General features: G+C 52.4%; 1 protein-coding gene across 1 annotated transcript in view; it reads left to right on the forward strand.

Moving 5' to 3' along the window:
* Positions 1-25,733, forward strand: part of LOC308175191 (prolyl 4-hydroxylase subunit alpha-2) — a gene marked incomplete at both ends in the record, with an annotated part of 31,726 nt that overhangs the window by 793 nt on the left and 5,200 nt on the right. The window contains 7 exons of the mRNA XM_080550904.1: positions 5,631-5,863; positions 5,966-6,094; positions 12,318-12,539; positions 12,946-13,019; positions 21,732-21,908; positions 22,391-22,461; positions 24,477-24,558. Of these exons, the coding sequence (XP_080407030.1) occupies positions 5,631-5,863; positions 5,966-6,094; positions 12,318-12,539; positions 12,946-13,019; positions 21,732-21,908; positions 22,391-22,461; positions 24,477-24,558 (988 nt within the window). The remainder of the gene's footprint in view (positions 1-5,630; positions 5,864-5,965; positions 6,095-12,317; positions 12,540-12,945; positions 13,020-21,731; positions 21,909-22,390; positions 22,462-24,476; positions 24,559-25,733) is intronic.

Consider the following 25,733-nt stretch of genomic DNA (forward strand, 5'->3'; position numbering starts at 1 on the left):
AGTCTGTTTGTCCTTGCGGCCATGGTCCTGTACCGCCTTTTCGAGGGCAGCCGGGCAAAGTGTTCGTACCCAGGGTGGGTTGGGTCTCTGGAGATCTTGGAGGCCTTCCTGAGACAGCGTGTGTTGTACAGCTCTTCCAGAGAGGGGAGGGGGGCGCCGGTGATGACGGTAATGACCCCACCCATGGCTGTTCTAGTGTTAATGACCCCACCCACGGCTGTTCTAGTGTTAATGACCCCACCCACGGCTGTTCTAGTGTTAATGACCCCACCCATGGCTGTTCTAGTGTTAATGACCGCACCCATGGCTGTTCTAGTGTTAATGACCCCACCCACGGCTGTTCTAGTGTTAATGACCCCACCCATGGCTGTTCTAGTGTTAATGACCCCACCCATGGCTGTTCTAGTGTTAATGACCCCACCCATGGCTGTTCTAGTGTTAATGACCCCACCCATGGCTGTTCTAGTGTTACCCTTTCATTCCATTACCATGAACTTTAACCTCTAGAACAGCCATGAGGGGTCATTTGAAATGTCTAATTTCAGGACCCTCCTTTCATGACTTGTCCTAGATATGTGCGTTCTACCACCCAGTATCCTTACACGTTCTAAACCACATCAGGATAAGCTAGTATGAAGCTATTTTGCCATTTCTCTATGTAGGAGCCAGGCTAATTTACAAGCGGCCAACTAGTGGTGGTTGTGTGTAAGTAGCAGCGTAGCATAGTAAAGAGGCTAGGTTAGGGGCTCTTATAGTAGGTAGAAGGCTGTTCTAGTTCTTCTTCGGCGTATGGGTAGTTGTTTTTCCTCTCTACTCCACCAGGCTCGGGGCCGAGGGGCTACCCTACCACCCCGAGACCTGGTTGAAGAGCTCACCCGGGCTATATTTCTGGACACCCCTCCAGAAGCCACGTCATCGTCTCGTCATCTAATACCGACAGACCATGCATCCCGTTGGGTGGGTGGTACACCGGGCAATCCAGGATAACATGGTCTGCGGTTTGGTCCTCTGCGCCACACTCGTACGACACATTTTGGGCCAAGCCCCATCTGTGCATTGATGAGCGGAAACGCCCGACACCGGTCCGGAGACGATTGAGCCTCACCCAGGATAGGTGATTGGCAAGTCCATCCCGAGTGGCTCAGGGCCGGCGACTGGGATGTGGTCGCGGAGTTTGGAGGTGTTAGCCTCCCACTCCACGCGCCACATATAATCCGCCCATCCTGCCGCACTGATGTTGAGATCTCTGCATTGCTGCCTGAGATCCTGTGCGGCAGGCACAAATGGGTGTCTCGACTTGAGACGCCGGGAGGGCTCCGCTGTAATAGTGAGCCTATCATGGAGCAGATGGTTATTAAGCTCCACGGCCCGGCAGGCGAGACGTGCTGTGGCTCCCATGCGGCGGAGGCCTGCGGGCTGGATGCCTGCTAGGATGGGAAGGTTGTCCACGGGGGTAGGACGCAGGCATCCTGTCACAATGCGCAAGGCTTCGTTTATAGGCGAGTCGATGAGGCGGGTGTGGGCACTGCGACACCATACTGGGGCGCAGTATTCACTATGAATAAACGAATAAACGAGGGCTAGGGCTGCCATGCGCAAGGTCCTTGCGCGGCGCCCCAGCCCGAGCCAACCAGTCGCCTCATCAACGCCACACGAGCTGTTAACTTCTTGCGCAGTGACTCAAGGTGTCGGCGAAACGTGAGCGTCCTGTCCAATGTCACGCCGAGATAGATTGGCTCGGCGGAACATGGCAGGGGAGTTCCATCTAGGTGTACTCTAAGCTCACGTTTAGCCTCCCTGTTGTTAAGGTGGAAGGCAGCCGACACCGTCTTTGCCTCGCTAAGCTTCAATCTCCATTTCCGGAAGTATGCCACTAGTGTCTGCATGTCCTGGCTCAGAATCCCCTCCACAGACTGCCAATTTCCAGCAGAGTACACCACTGCGAGGTCGTCTGCGTAGGCGTACTTCCGCGAGAGTGTGTTGGGTAGGTCATAGGTGGAGATATTATAGAGGAGGGGGGCCAGGACCGATCCCTGAGGGACGCCGTTCTTAAGGCGTCGAAGCCTGCTTAGCTGTCCGCGACCGGTGGTGAGGGTAAAGCTGCGGTTACGGATGAGCTCCATGATCATTCTGACCATGTGCCTGTCCGGCAGCAGGCGGAGCAGCTTGCAGGAGAGGCCGCGATGCCATACGGTATCGTAGGCAGCCGTCAGGTCTATAAAGACGGCCCCGGCCTTCTTTTTTGCCGAAAAGCAATCCTCGATGTCTTGAGTCATAAGGGTGACTTGATCTACAGTCGACCTCCCGCGTCGGAACCCGGCCTGCTCACGTGGGAGCAGCGGGTCGACAATTGGTTCGATGCGGGCGTAGATGAGACGCTCGAGGATCTTGAAGGGGATGCATAACAGAGAGATGGGACGGTAACTCTTAGGGTCCCCTCCAGGCTTATTCGGTTTAGGGATCGCAACAACTAGGGCTCTTCGCCAGATTTGGGGGATCTTGAGTTGGCACAAGCAGGAAGTGAGGAACGCTCTCAGCCAGGACTTCAAGGCGGGTGCGGCATGGAGAATAAGCTCCGGGCAGATGGAATCAGGCCCCGGAGCTTTCCCTGACTTTAGATGCTGGAGGGCAGCAGCGAACTCCTCCGGGGTGAATTCACCGGAGATGTAGTCACTGCTAGGTGTTGGGGCCCTCCAGAGGTCTGAAACTTATTTTGCCACAAGTCGAGACGACTCGCGGTCTTTGCCCTCGTATGACCCACTTTTCACAAATTGTGATGCGATTTTATTTGCAGAGATGGGGCAGTGACGGGGGGAGTGTCTGGACCTACCAGTGAGATTGTTCATGATACTCCATGCCTTACGGCTGGAGTGCGAGAAGTCGATGGAGTCAATGGCCTCCTCCCAGCGCTCCTGTCTTTTACGGCTGAGTCTTGACAGCAAGGCTGTTGCGAGCCTGTCCGACTCAGCTCCTGCAGGGGCCTGGAGGAAGGCACAGTGGAGCTTCTCACACTCCTCATCCCAACACGGTTTGTACCTAATGCGACGTCCGCGTGGGATGGATTTTTTTGCCGCTTTCACCAACATGCCGCAGAAGTCCCGGTACGCCTCATCCACGTTGTTAGAGTTAGGCGATGGGAGGTGCCTTGTGGATTTGTTGGTAAGGAGGCAGAAACGTTTCCAGTCGGCCTTTCGGCAGTTCCACCGTTTCACTGGCTCACTCGGAACAAGGTTCACGAGTTTGGCCGTTGTTATCAGTGAGGGTCGATGTTGAGACCTCGGGAACTTTCCTAGCACACGTCTATCGGGGAGCCGGTTGTCAGCGCTGGCACTCGCGAATGCCAGGTCAGGGTTCTTCCCAGTGTTCCAGCGACCGGAGCGGAAGACACATGCCTTCTCTATTTGAACGACCACATCAACCATGAGGTGGACTCGGGCAAGTACTGCGGCATGGTCATGCTGGACCTCCAGAAGGCCTTCGACACAGTAGATCACCACATATTGTTAGATAAACTGAAAGCAATTGGGTTCGATAGAACATCGGTGAGCTGGATGCAATCCTACTTAGAGGGGAGGGAACAGGTGGTTAGTGTGAACGGAACACTGTCCCCCCCCCTCCCAGTGACCTGCGGCGTTCCACAAGGAAGCATATTGGGACCTTTACTGTTCCTAATATATGTGAATGACAAGTCATCAGCATGTGATTGCAATTTGTTCCTGTTCGCGGATGACTCGGCTCTGCTGGTCTCTGACAGGGACATATTGCAGGTGGAAAAAGCGCTAAGCACTGAACTGAGTAGAATCTGCATCTGGCTAGCTGACAATAAACTATCAATACACCTAGGTAAAACTGAAACCATCCTATACGGATCCCCATCTAAACTCAGAAAGGCTGAAAATTTTAAAATAAAAGTGGGTAACATTAATATCACAAGAAAAGAGGATATTACATACCTGGGCTCAATCTTAGAGGCAAATCTTTCCGGAGATAAAATGGCAGCAAAAGTAATCAAAAAAGTGAACCATAGAACTAGATTCTTGTACAGGATATCCTCACTTGTCAGTAAAAACACACTGAGGACCCTATCAGGAGCTCTCATTCAATGTCACTTCGACTATGCCGTAACATCATGGTACTATAGAACCACAAAGGCCCATAAAACAAGACTCCAGACAGCCCAAAATAAACTGGTTAGGCTTCTGCTAGGCCTCAACCCTAGGACACATCTAACCGCTGCTCATTTTTTGAGCCTTGATTGGCTACGAGTAGTTGACAGAGTGCAGCAGCTTGCACTGGGCCTGGTCTTCAAGATACGCTACACCACAAAGATACCCAAGTACCTGTCAACATACTTCCAAAAAGTGAACAACGTCCACACATACAATACCAGAGGAAGCTCCACGAACCACGTTCAACCGCGTTGCACCACAAACAAGGGGTTAAACTCGTTTGCAAACTATGCAGTAAAAATGTGGAACGCCCTTCCTATAATCTTAAAGGAGTGCAAAACACTGCCCACCTTCAAAACCACTCTCAAAAAACATTTACAGGAGGCTGCAATCCGTAACTGGACCCTCTAAATCAAAAATCAGATTAAAAGACCTGAACTACCCACTGTACATACTTTGTGTTTTGTCCCCCGCCCCCACCTGTGGTGTATGTCCCCACCTGTCCTACCCGCTGTACATACCTAATGTTTTGTTGTATTGTTCTTCCCATGATGGATGTATGTTTATCTTGTAGATAGTACTAGTTATTTGTCTGTATTATCTTGTAGATAGTACTAGTTTTTTTTTTGTCTGTCTTACATGTAACGATGAATTGAGAATCAAGGACCCCAATTGAAATAAGCCAGTGGCTTTCTTGGGTTTTTATCCTGTTAGTTGACCTTGTATGTAATATGTACTTTCATGTACCTACTTCTGCAAATCTTCTAATAAAGTTTTCAATCAATCAATCAAAGCTGGCTGCGCCCTTGGGGTCGTACAACAGGGCCAGGCTGTTATTAGCTGCCCAGACAGCCAGGTTCTCTCCGTCGGGTGAGTTGGTGCGGTAGCCCCAGTCTTCATGCTGGCAATTGAAGTCACCAGCATAGATACAGGGGTGGGGGAACACTGGTAGACACACTGGTGTGATTCGCGAGGGTGGAGGTTTGTAGACGTTGACGATTTTTAGACCGGCAACAACCACGCACAGCCACTCAATCTCCGAGTCAGCCGGGGATTGGTCAGCGAGAGTCCAGCTCAACCTTTGTTGGACAAACGTGGCGAGGCCATTCTTCCTGCTCAGGGTAGACCCAGCTAGCTCAAAGTTTGGTAGAACTAGCTTGTCTGCTGATATGCAGTGGGTCTCCTGGAGGAGAATGACGAGGGCCTTGGTGGTATTGGCCAGGTGTTCAATGACGTCGATCTTACTGGGGGTTAGTCCTTCGGTGTTCAGCTGCAGTATTCTGGGTTCGAGGTCAGCAGACCTCTCCCCCGGCTGCTGCCGAACACCAGCCCAGGTGAGGGGCCCTGGTTCTGGTCTGGGTGGCTGGCCTGGGGGTCTAGTGTTCTAGTGTTAACCCGTCAGTCCAGTCTAATTGTTTCATGGGTCCAGAACCACGACTAGTAACGTCTCTGTCTCCCCAGTGCTCTGCAGGTGGTCCACCCAGACCCAGACCCCCAGGTCAGCCACCCAGACCCCCAGGTCAGCCACCCAGACCCCCAGGTCAGCCACCCAGACCCCCAGGTCAGCCACCCAGACCCCCAGGTCAGCCACCCAGACCCCCAGGTCAGCCACCCCCTGACGGCCTACAAGCTCCTGAGGAGGCTGAGGAGAACCTGGGTCGCTGTGGAGCACGCTGCCCTGACCTGCTCCTCTGGTACTGACCCCTGACCTGCTCTGGTACTGACTTCCTGTGTGACTTCCTGTGTGACTTCCTGTGTGACTTCCTGTGTGACTTCCTGTGTGACTTCCTGTCCAGCCTCTCTGGCCCGTGTTACCCAGCATGCCGAGCAGCTGCCCAGTGAGACGGACGTGGACGGGGCGGCGCTGAGCCTGGTACGCCTGGACCACCTGCACCCCCTACCGCTCGGCATGCTGGGAAACCCAGGTACACTACCTACCGCTAGGCATCATGGGTAACTACCTACCGCTAGGCATCATGGGAGGTCAGGTACACTACCTACTGCTAGGCATCATGGGAGGCTTTCTGAATCACATCAGGATAAGTTAGTATGAAGCTGATAAGATGAATGTCAGATGAAGGGCGTGGCCGAGATGTGTCGCTTCCTTATGATAATTAATTAATGCTCGAGATAGACAATTAAGATAAAGTTTAATCCATTACACAGCGCTGGGCCAGCCTCTCTCAACACACGGCAAGCAACAGTGAGAGACTCGTCCCGAATGACATTTTGCAGTGGGCTTATATAGGCAAAAGTTGCTGCTCAAGCAGCCAGCTGTCTGTCATGCAAATCATCCCCAAAGACAGGGCTCCGTTGAGTCTAGGTAGGCTTGTTGACGAGAAGTCCCCATGTTCCAAAAGTGTCTGATTATCCTGACAACCCAGCTACCCGACCCTGGTCAGCTGACTGGCTGGTCCTGAATATACTGATCTATTGACCCCAGTACCCATATAAGTCTACCACCTGGCTGACCACCACAAGGCTCCCCTGTCCTTAGATCCCAACTGGTCCCCATCTCTATATTTGGCTCAGGTCCAGTTACAGACAGATAGTTTGCAGCCTGTTTGCAATTTGTGATGATACAGCAAGAGAGGTTGGCTTCAACTTGCTGATAATCACCAATGATTAAAGTATTCAGGGTTTACCTCTACATGATGTCAAAATGCATCCTATCAGCCCACTCTTTTTTTTCTTCTCTAATGGATAGTAACTTTAATTATTTCTCTTTCTTTCCCCATGGTTGAGATCCTGCATTCCTCCCCCGGAATCGTCTTTAAATGACTTTTCCCATGGACAAATGCAAGCTCCCAGTCATGTGGCCTGACAAAGTGAACAAACATCTCACTCCACAATTGACTTGGCATGAGTAAAAGGTCACTTTGTGGTTAAAACTACTCTGATTAATAATCACCTTCTTTGGATAAAAACCTTTGTTGTTTAAAGGAGAAAATATCCAAATAGGTTTCTCATTGCTATGTCTAACTACTCATTACAAATGAAGTAGGTATCATTTCCATCATTAATTCAAATCACATGTTTTTCCATAGTTTGTTACATAATTATACATTTTTAACAAATAGGGATATCGTCAATCCTTTTCTTTAGGTGTCTTCGATATCCTAGGTCGATCTTCAACAGAGGGACCATCATGCTTTTCCGGTCGCAATGAGGCACTATCTGAGACGCTGGAACATTGTTGTCTTTCCGCCTTATCGTCCTCTTGTCTTGTTGCTGTGTTATTGAGAGACTCACAGTAGAAATTATTTCATTCACCCTCATGCTGCTTGCTCAAATGTTTTAACAGTGTTATTGAAACTCTAAATCCTTACCCCCTACTTTTCTCTCCCCTATTGTTCTATGTCCCCATTGTCTGATCTTAAAGGTTTACTCCTGTTGTGTTGAATACGTACAACAATTGTCAACAAACTGGCAAACTCCTGCAACTGAGTCTAGTGCGCTATTTGGTTTAACTCCCTGGATGTCACGACGCATGCGAACAAGATTAGTGTCAGATTCTTCAGTTAAAGTAAAGTCTGTTTCGTTAGTTAACACCCAGAGCGTATACAGAACCGATAGAATTGTGGCCATCCATCTTATGCACAATGAGGCCAGGATCACACGGTGTCTCCCGTCACGCATCGTCTGTCCGGTATCTCTTGTCCTAGTTTCAATCTTAATTCACAACAACATCAAGAATAATTGTTAATAGCAGAGATAGTCATCATTATGGTACTGAAATCAGTAATCGTTTCATAATACGTGTTTTCCCCTTTGCTTGGTTCTCATCGTCAGAGTTGAGAGTGGGTTGGGCCCCCTGTGGTCCCCCCCATCTAGTGAGTTATGCACTTGCCTGCTGAGACATTTTTAGATACAGGGATTGCACAATCGTTAAGTACAGGTAGACAGACATTTAGTTTCTCTCAAAATGGTTAACTCGTCCTTCATCAATGCTCCTAGAGGGAACAAAAGGATTTGTCATTTGAAGTTCATGCCATGGGTATTCAAACTAGGACGTGTGTTGTGAAAAACCGTGAACCGTCCCTTTAATATCCAAATCAGTTCTTCAATACTTAGTTTATTTACTGTCAATGTGCGATCTGAGTCAATTCCCATAAGCATACTTTTAATGAGGTAGATAGGTTCTATTCTACCCGTATGTTAAAAATTCTGATCACAATCGTTACTGATGGCTTGAATACTTCCCCGTTGGTCTATGTACACTATGAGCTTATTTTGCATTAAGGTGTAAATTTGCTGTGAACATTTAAATGTTCTATCCCTCTCTTATAATCAAATATTTCTCAGTCAATCACCCGTTGGTTTTGGTAGCTTTATCAGAGACATTCTTGAGTCAGTGTGAATGGTTTTCTATCATAAATGTTGCATCAATGTGTAATGCTCGTGCATTCAGCTGTTGGCCGATTAACACTGTTGATTGTGAAGTACTGTCATATTCGTATGTGTAATTGCTTTATCAAAGTCTGTAGTCTGTCATGTCATTATCATGTTTCCGCTTCCACACAGAGAAACAACATTTTCATTTACAGTTTACACAGAGAATTATCATTTGTGGTTTCCCCTTTCTCTCATCCGTCAATCGTTCACTGTCATTTCAGCCCCCACTTCTGTTAGATCGGCCCTCAGCAACGCCCCCGTTTTCAGTCCGTCGCTCAGTTTTTTTTGCTGTCAGGAGATAGAATTGGCAAGAGTTGTGTTGTCCGTTCGGGATTATTCATCAATCAAAATGTCACATATTCCTCTTTGCTTGTGTGAACATCAACAGTCATCAATGCATGTCTCTGTTTACTAAGTAAATTCAAATGTTACGTTTACTGAGTCAATGCAGAATTGTATGATAATTACAATAAGAGACAACTACATTTTCATGTCTAACACTTCTATGTGTTCTCTGCGTGTGTGTGTCTCTGTGTCACCGAGCTGCGTCTTGTTTGCAAGGGCAGTCCTATTAATAGTGTTGGTTCAGAATGTCGTCTCTGGTGCAGCGTTGTGGAGCACAAGTGCACTCGTGTCTCTTACCACCCTTTCTGCTGTTGGTGCTAAGCTATTTAGCTTGTCCTGAAAATACAATAGTTATTCATTTCACTCTTTATCATTTGTTTACAATATGTTAATCAATACAAGGATTATTATTACTTAACTCAATGATTTCCCTATAACTCTATCACTCGACATGCTTCACGTAAGACTTCATTACCCATAATGCTTAGTATTCATTCCAACCCTCGAGGTCTGCGTATTGCGCTAGCTCCAAGACTTGTGGTTGGTATCGCTTATTAAACAATCCCAAAGCTTCTAATTCCCTTATTCGTTTTTCAATCAATGCTGGTGTCATTGAGAAAATGTCTGGTGTCGATAATTTAAAGTTTTTCGCATCGTCTCCAATACCATCTAGAATCATATTTGTAAAGAATGCGTTAGGTTTGTCATCTAATTCCAAATTCGCCTTTTCTCTCCAGGTATTTTGGAATCTGATTACAAAGTCAGACATTGTTTCATTAGGCTTACGTTTACAGTTCAGAATCTGTGAGATATCACGGTTTTGGCTAGCATGTTCGTTTAGAAATTTAGTTAATTGTTCAATGTGAGTCACTTTGTGTTGTTTATTAAACCATGGGAATCGTTCATTAATTGTATTACCTCTACATGGCCCATCATTATCTTCATTCAAAGTTTCACAAGCATTTATCAAAGTATCAATTTCAACATCTGGCATTAACGTGATCAGAATGTATCTTAAATCCGTGCCATTCAAATTACCATGTAGCAACATTGTTTTATACCAATTTATGAATCCTTTTGGGTTAATCAAGGGTCTGGGTGCGTCGACTATGATTGCAGATACGTCGATCAGGGTTAATGGTTTATACAGTACTTTCTCCTCTATATTTAACAATGGTGCCTGCACCCGGATTACGCTGCGTATCACAGTCTGCTCCGCCTGTTCCGGCTGTACAGGAGAAGACACGCTCTGTATCTCCTTTACCTTGGGTATAGGGTTAAACCTATTGTGTTCCTTCTTTCTGACAATATTACCAGGCCATTGATTAGACATTATTACCCATGCTTGATAGACTTCTTTCATGTAATCAATATCCCATAATGGGTCGCAAATGCTTTTGTTTGATATCAAATATTCATCAATAATCTTTAGTTTATTCTTTTCAAAACTCCCGATACTTGGGAAATTATCGTCACTCCATTCCGCAATCTTTGTTAGAAACGGTTCTGCATAGAATGGTCCTAATTTAAGTAAAATCCATCCTTTTGGTGTCACTGTATCAGTGTATTTTATCGGAATATCAATTATGTGTGGATCAATTTCCAATAGTTTCTTAATAGATTTCTTTTCCCCTCGTGGCAAGTCCCTAACCGACTTATATTTAATAATCCGTTTCTCACAATTTGTCGTCCTAGACATTCGATTCCCCATGTTTGATTAATTACACTGCACACAATGTTAGTAAAAAGGAATTCTTTTATCTAAATTGTCTCGTTAGAGCTTTATAGTTACACCATTCGTGTCATATACTTTAATTCAGTCTGTTGCATTGCGTCTCATCAAGGTCATTTAAATCCACGTCTCATCTGTTCTCTCCTGTCTCAATAAATCAATCTTGTCACTCAAATCTGTTGCGCTTTACCATTAACACAAATACCATATCTTTTCAAATTCTTATCGTCCTACAACTGTCTTTTTACCGCTGACCTATATCTTTCATTATCCTGTTTCTCTACATAATACCACATTACTAGACCACTTTAAAACACTTTCTTTAGATCACACTTCAACTTACATACCATAACCACTTGCGTGTCAATACCTTATTCATTTAACCATCTTAATCAACATTCTACTTCATAGTTTCAAATTGACTCAAGCGTGCTGCAGTTCACCTTATTTCCTGTCAAATACCTCAATATGTCTGTACCTTACAGATAACCATAAATAAAAACCCCCGGAATGCCCAATTCCGTTTAATCAATTCTTCTATGAATTAATCAATATCCAGTGTCAGTATTAATCTCCTCCAGAGTGACACCTAGCATCTCTGTCCTTTATAACGTATCCTAGATGTGGATCAATGACCTTCAATGTACACAGCAATACTCAAGCTTTAATATTTAGTCAATTTTAGTCATTGGCCCCCCCATCATCAAATTCATCCCCTTTCCTTCGTTCAAGGAAAAAATTACAGGTTTTTTTTTCCCTCTAGAACAACAATTCAGGTTAAGCACACAACCACACTGGTTTATCTGCCTTACCTGTCTCGCTGAATCTAGGATCCTGTTCGTGACGCCAATTTGATAAGATGAATGTCAGATGAAGGGCGTGGCCGAGATGTGTCGCTTCCTTATGATAATTAATTAATGCTCGAGATAGACAATTAAGATAAAGTTTAATCCATTACACAGCGCTGGGCCAGCCTCTCTCAACACACGGCAAGCAACAGTGAGAGACTCGTCCCGAATGACATTTTGCAGTGGGCTTATATAGGCAAAAGTTGCTGCTCAAGCAGCCAGCTGTCTGTCATGCAAATCATCCCCAAAGACAGGGCTCCGTTGAGTCTAGGTAGGCTTGTTGACGAGAAGTCCCCATGTTCCAAAAGTGTCTGATTATCCTGACAACCCAGCTACCCGACCCTGGTCAGCTGACTGGCTGGTCCTGAATATACTGATCTATTGACCCCAGTACCCATATAAGTCTACCACCTGGCTGACCACCACAAGGCTCCCCTGTCCTTAGATCCCAACTGGTCCCCATCTCTATATTTGGCTCAGGTCCAGTTACAGACAGATAGTTTGCAGCCTGTTTGCAATTTGTGATGATACAGCAAGAGAGGTTGGCTTCAACTTGCTGATAATCACCAATGATTAAAGTATTCAGGGTTTACCTCTACATGATGTCAAAATATTTTGATGTTTTTTCTGTGTAGGAGGAGGCAGGCCAATTTACAAGCGGCCAACTAGTGGTCGTTGTGTGTAAGTAGCAGCTTTCCATTGTAAAGATTATGGTCATGTGACCCCCGAGGCGGCTCTTATAGGAAGTAACATGGACACTGCTGTTCTAGTGTTAACCCCCTCCTCTCTGTTCTCCCCCCCCCCCCCCCCCCCCCCCCCCCCCCCCAGGCCTGGACGCAGACGACACATTCCACGTGGCCACGGTCGCCCTACGCAACCACAAGTCCCAGAATGCCGTGCGGTGGCTGGCGGAGACCCTGAGGCAGCTGGACGCAGGGGTGGTTGCCGTGGTGACCCGGGCGGAGGTTCTGGGGTACCTGGGCCCCCTCGCCTTCCAGCTGGGGAACCTCCCCCTGGCCCTGGACCTCACCCACACCCTTCTGGACCTGGGTGAGGCTGGGGGAGGTAGAACACCAGGGGAGGCTGGGGGAGGTAGAACACCAGGGGAGGCTGGTGGAGGTAGGTAAACACACATCTCTGTGTCTGCGTCTGTCTTGTGTGTTTGATATCATTCCTCCCTCCTCTCCCCCCTCCCTCCCTCCTCCCCTCCCCCCCTCCCCCCCTCCCCCCCTCCCTCCCTCCTCCCCTCCCCCCCTCCCTCTAGACCCCACCAACATGCAGACTCTGGCTCAGCTGGTGTACTACAAGACCCTGAGAGAGAGCCTCCGCCCAGCAGACCACACCCCCACCCCCCCTGGGGACAAGACCCCCACCCCCCCCCTCCCTGGGACCCCCACCCCCCCTGGGACCCCCACCCTCCCTGGGACCCCCACCCCCCCTGGGACCCCCACCCCAGACCTCTCAGCTATCCTCCAGCCTCCGGTCAGATCCTCCTATGAGACCCTCTGCAGAGGCCACGCCTTCACCATGGTGAGACACACCCCTAATACACCTGTCCTCCTCTAACACACCTGTCCTCCTCTGACACACCTGTCCTCCTCTAACACACCTGTCCTCCTCTAACACACCTGTCCTCCTCTGACACACCTGTCCTCCTCTAACACACCTGTCCTCCTCTGACACACCTGTCCTCCTCTAACACACCTGTCCTCCTCTAACACACCTGTCCTCCTCTAACACACCTGTCCTCCTCTAACACACCTGTCCTCCTCTGACACACCTGTCCTCCTCTGACACACCTGTCCTCCTCTGACACACCTGTCCTCCTCTGACACACCTGTCCTCCTCTGACACACCTGTCCTCCTCTGACACACCTGTCCTCCTCTGACACACCTGTCCTCCTCTGACACACCTGTCCTCCTCCTCTAACACACCTGTCCTCCTCTAACACACCTGTCCTCCTCTGACACACCTGTCCTCCTCTGACACACATGTCCTCCTCTAACACACCTGTCCTCCTCTGACACACCTGTCCTCCTCTAACACACCTGTCCTCCTCTGACACACCTGTCCTCCTCTAACACACCTGTCCTCCTCTAACACACCTGTCCTCCTCTAACACACCTGTCCTCCTCTGACACACCTGTCCTCCTCTGACACACCTGTCCTCCTCTAACACACCTGTCCTCCTCTGACACACCTGTCCTCCTCTAACACACCTGTCCTCCTCTAACACACCTGTCCTCCTCTGACACACCTGTCCTCCTCTAACACACCTGTCCTCCTCTGACACACCTGTCCTCCTCTGACACACCTGTCCTCCTCTAACACACCTGTCCTCCTCTAACACACCTGTCCTCCTCTGACACACCTGTCCTCCTCTAACACACCTGTCCTCCTCTGACACACCTGTCCTCCTCTGACACACCTGTCCTCCTCTGACACACCTGTCCTCCTCTAACACACCTGTCCTCCTCTAACACACCTGTCCTCCTCTGACACACCTGTCCTCCTCTAACACACCTGTCCTCCTCTAACACACCTGTCCTCCTCTGACACACCTGTCCTCCTCCTCTAACACACCTGTCCTCCTCTGACACACCTGTCCTCCTCTGACACACCTGTCCTCCTCTGACACACCTGTCCTCCTCTGACACACCTGTCCTCCTCTGACACACCTGTCCTCCTCTAACACACCTGTCCTCCTCTAACACACCTGTCCTCCTCTGACACACCTGTCCTCCTCTGACACACCTGTCCTCCTCTAACACACCTGTCCTCCTCTGACACACCTGTCCTCCTCTAACACACCTGTCCTCCTCTAACACACCTGTCCTCCTCTGACACACCTGTCCTCCTCTGACACACCTGTCCTCCTCTAACACACCTGTCCTCCTCTGACACACCTGTCCTCCTCTGACACACCTGTCCTCCTCTGACACACCTGTCCTCCTCTGACACACCTGTCCTCCTCCTCTAACACACCTGTCCTCCTCTGACACACCTGTCCTCCTCTGACACACCTGTCCTCCTCTAACACACCTGTCCTCCTCTGACACACCTGTCCTCCTCTGACACACCTGTCCTCCTCTGACACACCTGTCCTCCTCTAACACACCTGTCCTCCTCTAACACACCTGTCCTCCTCTAACACACCTGTCCTCCTCTGACACACCTGTCCTCCTCTGACACACCTGTCCTCCTCCTCTAACACACCTGTCCTCCTCTGACACACCTGTCCTCCTCCTCTAACACACCTGTCCTCCTCTAACACACCTGTCCTCCTCTAACACACCTGTCCTCCTCTGACACACCTGTCCTCCTCTGACACACCTGTCCTCCTCTGACACACCTGTCCTCCTCTGACACACCTGTCCTCCTCTGACACACCTGTCCTCCTCTGACACACCTGTCCTCCTCTAACACACCTGTCCTCCTCTGACACACCTGTCCTCCTCTAACACACCTGTCCTCCTCTGACACACCTGTCCTCCTCTAACACACCTGTCCTCCTCTGACACACCTGTCCTCCTCTAACACACCTGTCCTCCTCTAACACACCTGTCCTCCTCTAACACACCTGTCCTCCTCTGACACACCTGTCCTCCTCTGACACACCTGTCCTCCTCTGACACACCTGTCCTCCTCCTCTGACACACCTGTCCTCCTCTGACACACCTGTCCTCCTCTGACACACCTGTCCTCCTCTGACACACCTGTCCTCCTCTAACACACCTGTCCTCCTCTGACACACCTGTCCTCCTCTAACACACCTGTCCTCCTCTGACACACCTGTCCTCCTCTGACACACCTGTCCTCCTCTAACACACCTGTCCTCCTCTGACACACCTGTCCTCCTCTGACACACCTGTCCTCCTCTAACACACCTGTCCTCCTCTAACACACCTGTCCTCCTCTGACACACCTGTCCTCCTCTGACACACCTGTCCTCCTCTGACACACCTGTCCTCCTCTGACACACCTGTCCTCCTCTAACACACCTGTCCTCCTCTGACACACCTGTCCTCCTCTAACACACCTGTCCTCCTCTAACACACCTGTCCTCCTCTGACACACCTGTCCTCCTCTGACACACCTGTCCTCCTCTAACACACCTGTCCTCCTCTGACACACCTGTCCTCCTCTAACACACCTGTCCTCCTCTAACACACCTGTCCTCCTCTGACACACCTGTCCTCCTCTGACACACCTGTCCTCCTCTGACACACCTGTCCTCCTCTGACACACCTGACCTCCTCCTCTGACACACCTGTCCTCCTCTGACACACCTGTCCTCCTCTGACACACCTGTCCTCCTCTGACACACCTGTCCTCCTCTGACACACCTGTCCTCCTCTCTAACACACCTGTCCTCCTCTGACACACCTGACCTCCTCCTCTGACACACCTGTCCTCCTCTGACACACCTGTCCTCCTCTGACACACCTGTCCTCCTCTGACACACCTGTCCTCCTCTAACACACCTGTCCTCCTCTGACACACCTGTCCTCCTCTGACACACCTGTCCTCCTCTAACACACCTGTCCTCCTCTAACACACCTGTCCTCCTCTAACACACCTGTCCTCCTCTAACACACCTGTCCTCCTCTGACACACCTGTCCTCCTCTGACACACCTGTCCTCCTCTGACACACCTGTCCTCCTCTAACACACCTGTCCTCCTCTAACACACCTGTCCTCCTCTGACACACCTGTCCTCCTCTGACACACCTGTCCTCCTCTAACACACCTGTCCTCCTCTGACACACCTGTCCTCCTCTAACACACCTGTCCTCCTCTGACACACCTGTCCTCCTCTGACACACCTGTCCTCCTCTGACACACCTGTCCTCCTCTAACACACCTGTCCTCCTCTGACACACCTGTCCTCCTCTAACACACCTGTCCTCCTCTAACACACCTGTCCTCCTCTAACACACCTGTCCTCCTCTGACACACCTGTCCTCCTCTAACACACCTGTCCTCCTCCTCTGACACACCTGTCCTCCTCTGACACACCTGTCCTCCTCTGACACACCTGTCCTCCTCTGACACACCTGTCCTCCTCTAACACACCTGTCCTCCTCTAACACACCTGTCCTCCTCTAACACACCTGTCCTCCTCTAACACACCTGTCCTCCTCTGACACACCTGTCCTCCTCTGACACACCTGTCCTCCTCTGACACACCTGTCCTCCTCTAACACACCTGTCCTCCTCTAACACACCTGTCCTCCTCTAACACACCTGTCCTCCTCTGACACACCTGTCCTCCTCTGACACACCTGTCCTCCTCCTCTGACACACCTGTCCTCCTCTGACACACCTGTCCTCCTCTGACACACCTGTCCTCCTCCTCTAACACACCTGTCCTCCTCTGACACACCTGTCCTCCTCTAACACACCTGTCCTCCTCTGACACACCTGTCCTCCTCTGACACACCTGTCCTCCTCCTCTAACACACCTGTCCTCCTCTGACACACCTGTCCTCCTCTAACACACCTGTCCTCCTCTAACACACCTGTCCTCCTCTAACACACCTGTCCTCCTCTAACACACCTGTCCTCCTCTAACACACCTGTCCTCCTCTAACACACCTGTCCTCCTCTAACACACCTGTCCTCCTCTAACACACCTGTCCTCCTCTAACACACCTGTCCTCCTCTGACACACCTGTCCTCCTCTGACACACCTGTCCTCCTCTGACACACCTGTCCTCCTCTGACACACCTGTCCTCCTCTGACACACCTGTCCTCCTCTAACACACCTGTCCTCCTCTGACACACCTGTCCTCCTCTAACACACCTGTCCTCCTCTGACACACCTGTCCTCCTCTGACACACCTGTCCTCCTCTAACACACCTGTCCTCCTCTAACACACCTGTCCTCCTCTGACACACCTGTCCTCCTCTGACACACCTGTCCTCCTCTGACACACCTGTCCTCCTCTAACACACCTGTCCTCCTCTAACACACCTGTCCTCCTCTGACACACCTGTCCTCCTCTGACACACCTGTCCTCCTCTGACACACCTGTCCTCCTCTGACACACCTGTCCTCCTCTGACACACCTGTCCTCCTCTGACACACCTGTCCTCCTCTGACACACCTGTCCTCCTCTGACACACCTGTCCTCCTCTAACACACCTGTCCTCCTCTGACACACCTGTCCTCCTCTGACACACCTGTCCTCCTCTGACACACCTGTCCTCCTCTGACACACCTGTCCTCCTCTGACACACCTGTCCTCCTCTAACACACCTGTCCTCCTCTAACACACCTGTCCTCCTCTAACACACCTGTCCTCCTCTGACACACCTGTCCTCCTCTAACACACCTGTCCTCCTCTGACACACCTGTCCTCCTCTAACACACCTGTCCTCCTCTAACACACCTGTCCTCCTCTGACACACCTGTCCTCCTCTGACACACCTGTCCTCCTCTAACACACCTGTCCTCCTCTAACACACCTGTCCTCCTCTGACACACCTGTCCTCCTCTGACACACCTGTCCTCCTCTAACACACCTGTCCTCCTCTGACACACCTGTCCTCCTCTGACACACCTGTCCTCCTCTGACACACCTGTCCTCCTCTAACACACCTGTCCTCCTCTGACACACCTGTCCTCCTCTAACACACCTGTCCTCCTCTAACACACCTGTCCTCCTCTAACACACCTGTCCTCCTCTAACACACCTGTCCTCCTCTAACACACCTGTCCTCCTCTAACACACCTGTCCTCCTCTGACACACCTGTCCTCCTCTAACACACCTGTCCTCCTCTAACACACCTGTCCTCCTCTGACACACCTGTCCTCCTCTGACACACCTGTCCTCCTCTAACACACCTGTCCTCCTCTGACACACCTGTCCTCCTCTGACACACCTGTCCTCCTCTAACACACCTGTCCTCCTCCTCTGACACACCTGTCCTCCTCCTCTAACACACCTGTCCTCCTCTGACACACCTGTCCTCCTCTGACACACCTGTCCTCCTCTGACACACCTGTCCTCCTCTGACACACCTGTCCTCCTCTAACACACCTGTCCTCCTCTGACACACCTGTCCTCCTCTAACACACCTGTCCTCCTCTGACACACCTGTCCTCCTCTGACACACCTGTCCTCCTCTAACACACCTGTCCTCCTCTAACACACCTGTCCTCCTCTGACACACCTGTCCTCCTCTAACACACCTGTCCTCCTCTAACACACCTGTCCTCCTCTAACACACCTGTCCTCCTCTGACACACCTGTCCTCCTCTAACACACCTGTCCTCCTCTGACACACCTGTCCTCCTCTAACACACCTGTCCTCCTCTAACACACCTGTCCTCCTCTGACACACCTGTCCTCCTCTGACACACCTGTCCTCCTCTGACACACCTGTCCTCCTCTGACACACCTGTCCTCCTCTAACACACCTGTCCTCCTCTGACACACCTGTCCTCCTCTAACACACCTGTCCTCCTCTAACACACCTGTCCTCCTCTGACACACCTGTCCTCCTCTAACACACCTGTCCTCCTCTGACACACCTGTCCTCCTCTGACACACCTGTCCTCCTCTGACACACCTGTCCTCCTCTGACACACCTGTCCTCCTCTGACACACCTGTCCTCCTCTGACACACCTGTCCTCCTCTAACACACCTGTCCTCCTCTAACACACCTGTCCTCCTCTAACACACCTGTCCTCCTCTGACACACCTGTCCTCCTCTAACACACCTGTCCTCCTCTAACACACCTGTCCTCCTCTGACACACCTGTCCTCCTCTAACACACCTGTCCTCCTCTGACACACCTGTCCTCCTCTGACACACCTGTCCTCCTCTAACACACCTGTCCTCCTCTGACACACCTGTCCTCCTCTGACACACCTGTCCTCCTCTGACACACCTGTCCTCCTCTGACACACCTGTCCTCCTCTGACACACCTGTCCTCCTCTGACACACCTGTCCTCCTCTGACACACCTGTCCTCCTCTAACACACCTGTCCTCCTCTAACACACCTGTCCTCCTCTAACACACCTGTCCTCCTCTAACACACCTGTCCTCCTCTAACACACCTGTCCTCCTCTGACACACCTGTCCTCCTCTGACACACCTGTCCTCCTCTGACACACCTGTCCTCCTCTAACACACCTGTCCTCCTCTAACACACCTGTCCTCCTCTGACACACCTGTCCTCCTCTGACACACCTGTCCTCCTCTGACACACCTGTCCTCCTCTGACACACCTGTCCTCCTCTGACACACCTGTCCTCCTCTCTAACACACCTGTCCTCCTCTGACACACCTGTCCTCCTCTGACACACCTGTCCTCCTCTAACACACCTGTCCTCCTCTAACACACCTGTCCTCCTCTGACACACCTGTCCTCCTCTGACACACCTGTCCTCCTCTGACACACCTGTCCTCCTCTGACACACCTGTCCTGCTCTGACACACCTGTCCTCCTCCTCTAACACACCTGTCCTCCTCCTCTGACACACCTGTCCTCCTCCTCTAACACACCTGTCCTCCTCTGACACACCTGTCCTCCTCTGACACACCTGTCCTCCTCTGACACACCTGTCCTCCTCTGACACACCTGTCCTCCTCTAACACACCTGTCCTCCTCTAACACACCTGTCCTCCTCTCTGACACACCTGTCCTCCTCTGACACACCTGTCCTCCTCTGACACACCTGTCCTCCTCTGACACACCTGTCCTCCTCTCTGACACACCTGTCCTCCTCTAACACACCTGTCCTCCTCTAACACACCTGTCCTCCTCTCTGACACACCTGTCCTCCTCTAACACACCTGTCCTCCTCTGACACACCTGTCCTCCTCTAACACACCTGTCCTCCTCTCTGACACACCTGTCCTCCTCTGACACACCTGTCCTCCTCTAACACACCTGTCCTCCTCTGACACACCTGTCCTCCTCTGACACACCTGTCCTCCTCTGACACACCTGTCCTCCTCTAACACACCTGTCCTCCTCTGACACACCTGTCCTCCTCTAACACACCTGTCCTCCTCTAACACACCTGTCCTCCTCTGACACACCTGTCCTCCTCTAACACACCTGTCCTCCTCTAACACACCTGTCCTCCTCTAACACACCTGTCCTCCTCTGACACACCTGTCCTCCTCTAACACACCTGTCCTCCTCTAACACACCTGTCCTCCTCTGACACACCTGTCCTCCTCTGACACACCTGTCCTCCTCTGACACACCTGTCCTCCTCTGACACACCTGTCCTCCTCTGACACACCTGTCCTCCTCTGACACACCTGTCCTCCTCTGACACACCTGTCCTCCTCTGACACACCTGTCCTCCTCTAACACACCTGTCCTCCTCTAACACACCTGTCCTCCTCTGACACACCTGTCCTCCTCTGACACACCTGTCCTCCTCTGACACACCTGTCCTCCTCTGACACACCTGTCCTCCTCTAACACACCTGTCCTCCTCTGACACACCTGTCCTCCTCTGACACACCTGTCCTCCTCTAACACACCTGTCCTCCTCTGACACACCTGTCCTCCTCTAACACACCTGTCCTCCTCTGACACACCTGTCCTCCTCTAACACACCTGTCCTCCTCTGACACACCTGTCCTCCTCTGACACACCTGTCCTCCTCTAACACACCTGTCCTCCTCTAACACACCTGTCCTCCTCTGACACACCTGTCCTCCTCTAACACACCTGTCCTCCTCTGACACACCTGTCCTCCTCTGACACACCTGTCCTCCTCTGACACACCTGTCCTCCTCTGACACACCTGTCCTCCTCTGACACACCTGTCCTCCTCTGACACACCTGTCCTCCTCTAACACACCTGTCCTCCTCTAACACACCTGTCCTCCTCTTACACACCTGTCCTCCTCTGACACACCTGTCCTCCTCTAACACACCTGTCCTCCTCTAACACACCTGTCCTCCTCTAACACACCTGTCCTCCTCTGACACACCTGTCCTCCTCTAACACACCTGTCCTCCTCTAACACACCTGTCCTCCTCTGACACACCTGTCCTCCTCTAACACACCTGTCCTCCTCTGACACACCTGTCCTCCTCTGACACACCTGTCCTCCTCCTCTAACACACCTGTCCTCCTCTAACACACCTGTCCTCCTCTGACACACCTGTCCTCCTCTAACACACCTGTCCTCCTCTAACACACCTGTCCTCCTCTGACACACCTGCCCTCCTCTAACACACCTGCCCCCCCCCACCAGCCCCCGGGCAGACAGAGGAAGCTGCTGTGCAGGTTGTCCACCGGGGGGGGCCAGGCGCGCCTCCTGCTGGCCCCCGTCAGAGAGGAGCAGGTGTGGGACCAGCCGCCCATCTACAGGTACCACAGCCTGCTGTCAGACCAGGAGATGGACACCATCAAGACCCTGGCCCGACCCAAGGTACCCCAACACCCCCCTAACACACCTGTCTACCTCTAACACACCTGTCTAACATTAGAACATACTGTGGTTGAATGTTAAGGGGTTAAAGGTAGAGGGTAAATAAGCATTCTGGCAGGAAACTCGACTTTCTGGTGTCAAACATGAAAAATGTTCTTCTTATCATCAAACTGAGTAATTGATATTAACGTTTTGTTAATTATGAATATTGATTTCAAATTCGATCCGGTTCGAATTAATATCTGAAATGCGATGGAGCATTGAACACCATGGCCTGCTGGGAGGCTGCGGACTTCTTCCTGTGTGTGTGTGTGTGTGTGTGTGTGTGTGTGTCTGTGTGTGTGTGTGTGTGTGTGTGTGTGTCTGTATGTGTGTGTGTGTGTGTGTGTGTGTTTGTGTGTGTGTGTGTGTGTGTGTGTTTGTGTGTGTATTTAATTGTATTTAATAACTAAGGTGCGTTCTTGTGTTGTCATGGTGACCAGCTGGCCAGGGCGAAGGTTTCTGATCACGTGACCGGAAACATCTTCTCTGCTGAGGTCCGAGTGGCCAAGAGGTTGGTACTGTATGAGGCTGGGGGAGGTAGAACACCAGGGGGGGCTGGGGGAGGTAGAACACCAGGGGAGGCTGGGGGAGGTAGAACACCAGGGGAGGCTGGGGGAGGTAGAACACCAGGGGAGGCTGGGGGAGGTAGAACACCAGGGGGAGGCTGGGGGAGGTAGAACACCAGGGGAGGCTGGGGGAGGTAGAACACCAGGGGAGGCTGGGGGAGGATGGGGGAGGTAGAACACCAGGGGAGGCTGGGGGAGGTAGAACACCAGGGGAGGCTGGGGGAGGTAGAACACCAGGGGAGGCTGGGGGAGGTAGAACACCAGGGGAGGCTGGGGGAGGTAGAACACCAGGGGAGGCTGGGGGAGGTAGAACACCAGGGGAGGCTGGGGGAGGTAGAACACCAGGGGGAGGCTGGGGGAGGTAGAACACCAGGGGAGGCTGGGGGAGGTAGAACACCAGGGGAGGCTGGGGGAGGATGGGGGAGGTAGAACACCAGGGGAGGCTGGGGGAGGTAGAACACCAGGGGAGGCTGGGGGAGGTAGAACACCAGGGGAGGCTGGGGGAGGTAGAACACCAGGGGAGGCTGGGGGAGGTAGAACACCAGGGGAGGCTGGGGGAGGTAGAACACCAGGGGAGGCTGGGGGAGGTAGAACACCAGGGGAGGCTGGGGGAGGTAGAACACCAGGGGAGGCTGGGGGAGGTAGAACACCAGGGGAGGCTGGGGGAGGTAGAACACCAGGGGGAGGCTGGGGGAGGTAGAACACCAGGGGAGGCTGGGGGAGGTAGAACACCAGGGGAGGCTGGGGGAGGATGGGGGAGGTAGAACACCAGGGGAGGCTGGGGGAGGTAGAACACCAGGGGAGGCTGGGGGAGGTAGAACACCAGGGGAGGCTGGGGGAGGTAGAACACCAGGGGAGGCTGGGGGAGGTAGAACACCAGGGGGAGGCTGGGGGAGGTAGAACACCAGGGGAGGCTGGGGGAGGTAGAACACCAGGGGAGGCTGGGGGAGGTAGAACACCAGGGGGAGGCTGGGGGAGGTAGAACACCAGGGGAGGCTGGGGGAGGTAGAACACCAGGGGAGGCTGGGGGAGGATGGGGGAGGTAGAACACCAGGGGAGGCTGGGGGAGGTAGAACACCAGGGGAGGCTGGGGGAGGTAGAACACCAGGGGAGGCTGGGGGAGGTAGAACACCAGGGGAGGCTGGGGGAGGTAGAACACCAGGGGAGGCTGGGGGAGGTAGAACACCAGGGGAGGCTGGGGGAGGTAGAACACCAGGGGAGGCTGGGGGAGGTAGAACACCAGGGGAGGCTGGGGGAGGTAGAACACCAGGGGAGGCTGGGGGAGGTAGAACACCAGGGGAGGCTGGGGGAGGTAGAACACCAGGGGGAGGCTGGGGGAGGTAGAACACCAGGGGAGGCTGGGGGAGGTAGAACACCAGGGGAGGCTGGGGGAGGTAGAACACCAGGGGAGGCTGGGGGAGGTAGAACACCAGGGGAGGCTGGGGGAGGATGGGGGAGGTAGAACACCAGGGGAGGCTGGGGGAGGTAGAACACCAGGGGAGGCTGGGGGAGGTAGAACACCAGGGGAGGCTGGGGGAGGTAGAACACCAGGGGAGGCTGGTGGAGGTAGAACACCAGGGGAGGCTGGTGGAGGTAGAACACCAGGGGAGGCTGGGGGAGGTAGAACACCAGGGGAGGCTGGGGGAGGTAGAACACCAGGGGAGGCTGGGGGAGGTAGAACACCAGGGGAGGCTGGGGGAGGTAGAACACCAGGGGAGGCTGGGGGAGGTAGAACACCAGGGGAGGCTGGGGGAGGTAGAACACCAGGGGAGGCTGGGGGAGGTAGAACACCAGGGGAGGCTGGGGGAGGTAGAACACCAGGGGAGGCTGGGGGAGGTAGAACACCAGGGGAGGATGGGGGAGGTAGAACACCAGGGGAGGCTGGGGGAGGTAGAACACCAGGGGAGGCTGGGGGAGCTGTCTGTCTGTCTCTCTGTCTCAGTGCGTGGCTCTCAGACAGTGACCACCCTGTCGTATCCATGGTAACTCGGAGGCTGTCGGACATCAGCGGCCTGGACATGGAGACATCAGAGATGCTGCAGGTCAGTAGAGGTCAGCCCGGGGTCAGGGGTCAGCCCGGGGTCAGAGGTCAGCCCGGGGTCAGGGGTCAGCCCGGGGTCAGGGGTCAGCCCGGGGTCAGGGGTCAGCCCGGGGTCAGGGGTCAGAGGTCAGCCCGGGGTCAGGGGTCAGGGGTCAGCCCTGGATCAGGGGTTAGAGGTCAGCCCGGGGTCAGGGGTCAGCCCTGGGTCAGGGGTCAGGGGTCAGCCCTGGGTCAGGGGTCAGGGGTCAGCCCGGGGTCAGTAGAGGTCAGCCTGGGGTCAGCCCTGGGTCAGGGGTCAGAGGTCAGCCCTGGGTCAGGGGTCAGAGGTCAGCCTGGGGTCAGCCCTGGGTCAGTAGAGGTCAGCCTGGGGTCAGCCCTGGGTCAGGGGTCAGGGGTCAGCCCGGGGTCAGTAGAGGTCAGCCAGGGGTCAGCCCGGGGTCAGGGGTCAGGGGTCAGCCCTGGGTCAGGGGTCAGAGGTCAGCCTGGGGTCAGCCCTGGGTCAGTAGAGGTCAGCCTGGGGTCAGCCCTGGGTCAGGGGTCAGGGGTCAGCCCGGGGTCAGTAGAGGTCAGCCAGGGGTCAGCCCGGGGTCAGGGGTCAGGGGTCAGCCCTCTGTAGAGTGTTAAAGGTGCAGCAGATCAGACAATGTCTGTAAAGTGTGTATGTGTATGTTTGTGTGTAAAGGTGTGTGTGTGTAAAGGTGTGTGTGTGTGTGTGTGTAAAGGTGTGTGTGTGTGTAAAGGTGTGTGTGTGTGTGTGTGTGTGTAAAGGTGTGTGTGTGTGTAAAGGTGTGTGTGTGTGTAAAGGTGTGTTTGTGTGTAAAGGTGTGTTTGTGTGTAAAGGTGTGTTTGTGTGTAAAGGTGTGTGTGTGTGTAAAGGTGTGTTTGTGTGTAAAGGTGTGTGTGTGTAAAGGTGTGTGTGTGTGTAAAGGTGTGTTTGTGTGTAAAGGTGTGTGTGTGTGTGTAAAGGTGTGTGTGTGTGTGTGTGTGTGTAAAGGTGTGTGTGTAAAGGTGTGTTTGTGTGTAAAGGTGTGTTTGTGTGTAAAGGTGTGTGTGTGTGTAAAGGTGTGTTTGTGTGTAAAGGTGTGTGTGTGTGTAAAGGTGTGTGTGTGTGTGTAAAGGTGTGTTTGTGTGTAAAGGTGTGTTTGTGTGTAAAGGTGTGTGTGTGTAAAGGTGTGT

This window comes from Nansenia antarctica, assembly GCF_963989245.1.
Source record: "Nansenia antarctica genome assembly, contig: SCAFFOLD_202, whole genome shotgun sequence".
NCBI lineage: Eukaryota > Metazoa > Chordata > Actinopteri > Argentiniformes > Microstomatidae > Nansenia > Nansenia antarctica.